The 7,726-nt window shown below is 41.5% G+C and overlaps 1 protein-coding gene across 2 annotated transcripts in view; it reads right to left on the reverse strand.

The window, feature by feature from the left end:
• The window catches only part of tspan9a (tetraspanin 9a), a 179,904-nt gene that overhangs the window by 22,590 nt on the left and 149,588 nt on the right, over nt 1-7,726 (reverse strand). For both annotated transcript variants that reach the window (XM_019894180.1, XM_019894179.1), the window contains one exon: nt 428-619. In XM_019894180.1, coding sequence (XP_019749739.1) covers nt 428-619 — 192 coding nt within the window. The remainder of the gene's footprint in view (nt 1-427; nt 620-7,726) is intronic.

Consider the following 7,726-nt stretch of genomic DNA (forward strand, 5'->3'; position numbering starts at 1 on the left):
GTGGGGGGGTTGCTTTATAATATATAATATATTTGGTATGGAGTGCATTTCCAGTACAAGTACAAAGTATAACAATACTTGGAATGGAAAATTAAAGTATCAGCATTGCCAGAGTATTGATGAAATTGGAAGTAAAAGTATAGGTGTCGTATTTAAAACAAAAAGTGTGGTATCTCCCATCCAGACTAAACAGACCCAGATTTCACATTGATTCAGTAATTTGTGAATAAATTAATGCAGGAGCATCATTATTTCTGCACTGATTTTTTTGTTTGGGGGTGTTCTGTGAGATTTGTATAATGTAAAACATTCTCCTTAGCTCAATTAAGGTTAGGAACCACTGGTGAAGTCCTTTAATGTGTCTACGAAGTACAACACATCTACAAAGATAATGTAAAAGTGGCAATTAAAGAAAAAAAAAACTCACACTCAGAAGCAGGCACTTGTTCTCTTTGATGGCACCCAGGCAACCAAGAAAGCCTGTTACCATGACAGTGGCGCCGATGGCGATAACCATGTTGGCAGCTGACAGGGAGGGGAACGAGGGTGAGAAGGTTGCAAAGCTGCCCTGAGACACGGAGAGCCAGATGCCCACACCCAGCAGCCCACAGCCACATAACTGCAAGACAAAAGTAGACAAGGTGAGAAAACAAACATCATTTCAAGGTCCCTTCCAGCGCTTCCATGACTTGTTCTTTTCAAACAGTGGCAGTGCATTCATTCTGCAGAGAATGGTCAGCTGTGAAGACAACTCAGACAGCACAAACAACTCACTTTGTCTGACACTTTCAGTCACCCATCAATGAACATGATTTAAAATTCAGAGGAGCTGACCATAATTACTTACATAATTACTGCATGCTAAAACAAATAAAAACCGCAAGAGATTAGAGCTAAACACTGCACATAAACTATGCCAATTGTATATGTTTGAACTGAGCGCATTAAAACCAAGCGCAAACAAACATGTAATTACAGTACCACATCCCTGCGTAAATACTGTAGCTGTTCTAAAACATCCCCACATTACATGCAGCTGATTTAAAGTCCACTTCGGGGGAGCACTTCCCTAATCCCACTGTGTTAATATGGCAGGGCCCACAGCACTTGTCATGTCTGCTGTCGAAAAGATTTAAGAGACGGCTTTTGATTGACGGAGTAGAGTGTCCCGCCCACCTCCCCCTGATGTAGTGGCCTCATCTATCACACAAAAGTAGGCACAGACGTACCCACCGCACTATGAAATATAGTGCCGGAGTAAAGTGGTGGCATATTTTTGTCTTCGCCAAATAGAATGAAATACCTCGGGCCACCTCAAAATGAATAAAACAAAGATCTCAAATGAGGTAAAATATGAGAAGGTGCCACAGTAAATCATCACGTCACTACCTTTCTGTGATCTCGTTTCACGCCCCCCTTCCATTTTCATCTTTGCAATGCAGCTCCATCGCACTTTAATGCCTGTCAGCAATATAAAAGAAACGATTCTGCTGTGCATTCAAACACTTGCCTCACGTGGAGATGCTAACCAGACTTATTTTTTAGGTACATCTAGGCATACATCAAAGCGCTGTACCTAATATATGCACTGTACCTAATATATATATATATATATAATATATATATATATATATATAAATAAAACATGACGCAGCTTAGAACATTTAATAAAATACATAATTGTCACCAAAGACATGGATTTATGTTTGCAGATGGATGGCTACATACTATGTGTGGTTTGCCAGTCGAACTTGGCTTGCTCTGAACTTGAGCAAGCCTCGAACCGGCTTGCTGAGTCAGAAGAGGATGCTGAAATTGTTATGGGCCAGCTAGCTGGATCTCTGAGATCAATTTGAAATTTGATTTGTCAAAGAAACATTCTATTGCTGTCCCAGTAATTTAGTTTAAGTTACATTGGACAGCCCTACTAATTGTGAAGGGCCTGGGCAGATTAGAATGACATGGCACATGCAGGCTAAAACATGACTGGACCAAAAAAATAAAAAATAAAAACACACACATACACACATTGAAAGCAGTGCATCCCAGGAGAAATGCTATGGAAGGAAGACAATACTGTTGGGAATAAATGAATACAATTTAATGCAACAAATATTCAAATTTAGGTTGTAAATGTAGGTCAGTGCTTCTGATAGGGTTTAGGCCAGCAGAGAAAGCCTTGCTAGGCCTGATGGCTCATCACTGTTATATACTATAGAAACTGTAGAACCCTTGGCTGAGATAGGTGTAAAGTGCTAAGGCGGCTAATTGCTCCATCTTCTGTTATGCTCTGAGGCAGCAATTTTGCAAAAGGCTAAAGTCTCAAGTGAAAAGTAAATGAAACGCTCCCTACTCCTGCTTCTCGACTCAAAATTAAATATCTTGCCTTGGCGACAGCCCAGTGGATATAGCGTTGTTTTGTGATTGTAGCTGATGTTCAGACAAAGCATAAAACACTGCATTTCAAGGATTAATGCTAAAGGTCTGAATGGACTGCCAACAGAATGACTCTTCGATAAAATGAGAATAAAGGTACCTTGAATAAAACTGGATCGTACCAATGGAAAACTCTTTTTGGCTCTCCGTGCATCTGTGTTTAAAAATCTGGTCAAATTCCAGGAAAACGTCATATCCCTATTCTGTACCACTAATAAACCCAATTACATCTGAAAGTCCTCAGGAAGTCAGATTATATAGATGATGAGGGTTTGAGGACGCAAGGGATGAATAGGTCTTTAAAAAGGCCAGAGAGATGGAGTGGATTTACAGCCTACCGAAGGGAGCACAAGGAGCTTTGAGAGTCCAGGTGGGAAGGGATGCGACGCCATTCACTTAATTGTATTTAATACTCAGCGAGGGGAGCTTGTCCAAGGGTGTTGCCCTCTTAAGTGACTGCAAAACAGGCTTGTCCCCACTCCATCTGTCTAATCTTCCTGTCTTTTACTCCAAGTACTACGCTTACTACTACTATTAACCGCAGCACCATCAACAGACCTCTGTGACAACACCACCAGTATAAGTTCTGATCTCGTAGGTTATCTGACCTTGGCGTGTCGGTTTGAGATTCACCTTGAGCCATTCTTCTGAATGTGATTTGTACGACATTATGCAATATGTGAAGTATCGACTTCCTTCCTGAAATACTGTATTTGGGACCTGGTGCTGGATCATCTACTTTTTAAACTAGACTGGGTGCAAACAATTAAAAGTAGAGTGCATTCCTGCTTTCATTTTTGGACTGCACTTCCAAAATAAAGTACCTTGTGTTTTAATGTACTGATGTTCCAGTGTGGTATAGATTTACTCGCACCACCAACTACCTACCACTACTACTGTTACCACTAACAGGCAGGTGGCTAATGTTCAGTATGCAACAGTTTGCTCGAAGACACAGAGGAGGCAGCGCAAGGAGTGTGTTTTGTTAAAAGAGTATATTTTAAGTTGAAAAGAAAACGTCATTCATTTGCGCTCAACTTAACAGATGACAAGTCCAGGGTGTCGTCTGCCTTTGACCAAAGTCAACTGGGTAAGGCTCCAGCTCACCTGTGCCCCTGAACAGGGTAAGGTGTGTGGAATATGTCTTATTTCATTTATTGTGTTTTATTTTTCTTGTGTGATATTTCTGTATAGCACTTTTTTAACATTTGGATTTTTTAAGCTCTTTAGAAATAAAGTTTAGAGCTTTATCTTTTTTGTTTCATCGGTTTTGCAAAGCTTTCAGCTTTGCACCATGTGATATTTTTTTCTCTATCAAGGAAAGTTTTAAAGTTGACTCAGTTGTGTGACCTTTCTGCAAGTGTTTGCCAATATTTTGAATGCCCGAATGGCGCCTAAGATTTAAATGCTCTTTGTCAGAGAGCGAGCCAGGCAGAGAGTGCATAACATACAGTAAGTTGAGGAAATGACAGGGCATGAGCTGTGACTCTTTCCAGTGAGATGAATGGGGTCCTGCTGTTTAGGGGTCTTGTTACAAGCTTGAGGTGACTGTGATAAACTGTGTGTGGCAACTGTTTAGCATATGCATATTGGAGGGAAGGATGGGATCAGGAGGGTCAACAGTGAGGCAGAGAAAGGAGGTTTGGAAAGGATGAACTGTCAGGACAAGTGAGATGTGGAAAGGAGAGAAGGAGGAAAATTGAGGCTGCCTCTACATCCAAGAGGCCAGCAGTGAGAATCATCAGTCCCTGCAGTAAGTAGCTCAGTGTCACAAGCCCTCCCAACACAAGACCCCACTTTTATCTCCCCATTCAGGGGATGAGGTCTGCTGGACATGTGCGTCCATGTGCAACTTAGAGGCCGTTGACCTTTTCCCATCTAGAACAGTCACTCAGGGAGTATGTCGTGTTGAAAGGAGTGACAGCTTTTGTCAAATTACCGTTGTTCTCTAAGGCAGCTGCCACAAGAGGGGAACACTGCTGGGAATGAGTTTTTGAAGTACTGCATGAGTACAGTGTGTATGTGTGCCTACCGTCTCTGGTTTGATATCAATAAACACAGTCCACCTACTACCGAGTCTGTGAAGTGAAAACATGACATGACAAGTATTCGAACTAAGAAGCACTTGCATTGGTCATTAGAAAGCGTTTCGACCACAGGAGGAACAGTGTCAAACCTAAAACAGTGGAAAATGCTGAATGCACCACTGAAGGGAGGCACCACTTGCGGTTTTCTGCAATTACCTTTGCAATGCAGATAATTTTCATGCTTCAAAGCATCTTTAATCGGTCTAGCCAGCATTGATTTTGCACTGAAATGAATACAGCATATATTCACCTCTTCTTGCACACCCGGGATTACCATGAACATACGCATATAGTCATCTGATGCAAACATTAAAAGGAGTGGACATAGAGATGAAAAGCAAAAGACAGGCTGCACGTCTACCCTACTAGAGTAGACCTTTGAGTGTTTTTGTGAAAGAAAATGGGTCAAAGTTTTCTACTTTCTTCCTTTCAAATTTTACTGCTGGAGATTGCGAAGTTCCCCATTGTGAGACAAATAAAGGTTTTCTTATCTTCTCTTCCAATCTCAACAGGGAGAATTTAGGTGTGAACATGCCTACTAAGGTTCTCTAAAGATGTGTTCTTAATCTGCGAGAAGGCTTTTTTGTAAAGATGCAACTACTATCATTGATGGGCAGCTTCACCATCACATACAACACAATGACCTTTATATGCAATCCGTCCATCAATCCGTCCCATCCATCCTCTATAGATCTTATTTTGTTCACGGTCATGGTGACCTAAAGCCTAACTCATTTGACTTATGTCGTAAGGCGGACTCCCTCCTCGACTTTCACCGGTATGCAGGTGGAGACAGACAATTCGCATCGATGGGGAAATCGTTTTACTCACAGGTCTAATAATGAGTATGCAAACACATTTTTGCACGGCATTGTGTTTACCATCATTCCAAACATTCATACATTGTAAAATTCTGAGAGTGAAAAAAAATGCCAGGTATTACATAGTCATGAAGATTCATTGTTTCTGTGGAATATGAAGCGTTTTAAATTAGAATACATTAAATTAGAATACAGTTGTAGCCCGCCCTTCTTAAGGTTCATTTAAACAGAGCATCACAGACACACATCCAACCATATTTTACATACAGTAGTATAAAACTAACTAAGGCTTCGAAATCTCAGAAATCTAATATTGATCTGCCTCAAGTGGGAAATAATTGCATCTTTGGATTAAAATAAAATTTCCCCGCCACAGTCTCCCCTGGCTTGCGAGTAGCATTCGAGTCATTCCTCTGTGAATAATGTAAAGCCAATGTAAATTGTATAACAAGTAAATTATTCAGAGGGTCTGCACTGGTGGCTTAGGGAAACAGTGCTTTCAGGCTCAGAATAAACACTGCATGAATTCAAAGAGACAGAGGCAGGGTGTAAGATTAAAAAGCGATATCAGCCTGGTTAAAGTTTCATTCACCCAATGGAGTCCTGACAGAATCACAAAACATGCTGCTTTCTATGAAGATGCGCACTTTAATCTGCGGACAATTAAGTTTTTATGGGGTCAAGTGAATTCCATCTATGCGTTTATACTCATCTCTAACGTCCCCAAACACGTTACGACAGAGACAAGGATTCTGGACAAGGACTACTCTGATGCTTTCAGAGTGAAAGAGTTCCCAGCATCCCACACATGCTTAACCAAGCATCCTTAATGATGGTTCAGGTTGATTTCCTTAACTGGGCAGACCCTACATGCCTCTTTTTGAAGGGCATTTGCTGTTGGAACTATCCGCGCTAGTGGGCCTGCCTCCATTCCTTTCTCCTTAGAAGAGCTGAAGAGCCGTTCCACTGCAGTGTGACCAGAAATCAATCAGCGCAGGAAGGATTAAAGACGACCAAGCCATTCTGTGCCTGTCCTTAGCTATCTCCGATGTCTGGCCTGACACGTGCACACTCTTTAACACCTCCTTACGAATACTAAAAAAAAAATTTAAAAATCCAGCATAGACCAGCATAGTTTTATGTTTTTGCGCTACTCTTGCTGGTGTCATTAGTAATAGCAAAATCGCAACAGCACAAGCAAAACAAAACAGTCAAGATTCAAACACCCGACCCTTCAGTCACTGGGCAACCAACTCGACCAACAGAGGCAAAGCTACCCAGCAAGACCAACATGCTGTTGTTACGCTGCTGGTAGCTGGTGACAGCTGGTGACCAGCTGGTGTCCTGCTGGTCTAAGATGATTTTTTTAGCAGTGCTGAAAGCAGTTTCCAACCTAGGGGGACAAGACACAAAAAGAAACTAAAACTATATCCTCACTGCACCTCAATTCCGATTTTTTTTGCCCATAGGCGACACATATCAGATTTCTTTCATGCAGTGTGAACAGTACAGTTCCGATTTCATATCCAACTTGTGCCTCTTTCATATGCCGATATAAATAAGGTATGCATGCGACGTGTCTGACGTATGAACATTCATCCGTTGTCCATATCTGACCTCTGACGTCATCAAAAGCCAAATATGTGCTTCGTGCAGGCAAGAAGAGGTTAGGGGGAGGCTACTAACATCATCTGTGAATCTGCATTGTTTTGAGTAATAGTATTTAATTTAATCCCATTTGAAACATGAAGCAAAAAATGGACATTTGTGGCGAGAGTAGTAATTTAGCCACGCAGACGGTTCATGTATTACACACGGCAATGACGTGACGCCATCTTTAGTAGATGTCTCAATTTAATTTGGAGATTGAGGAGTGTTGCCTCCTATTCCCAAAATATTTCGACCTCCTCCTGCTCCGCGACTCTAGCGATTGGAGATGATTAAATGAGCCCCTACACAGGGGACTATATTTCTGTAAGCATTGCGCCTTTGTTTTTGTTGCACATGTTGCCCGATGTTGTGCTTTGTGCGCAGGCTTGTCACATCTCGGATGCGTTGCATGCAAATTAGAAGTTGCGTTTGTTTTTGTGTTGTGAACAAGTACATTCAAAAAAATCGGTTTGAACAAAAAATCCAAATTGGGCATCATGCCCTGCAGAAAGTGAGGCAACAGTGAGAGAACAAAAAAAAAAGGGCTGGTGAATATCAAAACAAAGCATGGAGCCAAAGACCGATGTTTCAGTTGCAAACACTTCCACAGGAAAGCAAAGATTCACTGACACCAGCCGACACACCAGTCAGAGTTCTCCACACAATAAGCCTGTAGCATCATATATATATACAGTGTGTGTGTGTGTGTGTGTGTGTGTATATATATATATA

The sequence above is a fragment of the Hippocampus comes genome, unplaced genomic scaffold (genome assembly GCF_001891065.2).
Source record: "Hippocampus comes isolate QL1 unplaced genomic scaffold, H_comes_QL1_v1.1 scaffold104, whole genome shotgun sequence".
Taxonomy (NCBI): Eukaryota; Metazoa; Chordata; class Actinopteri; order Syngnathiformes; family Syngnathidae; genus Hippocampus; species Hippocampus comes.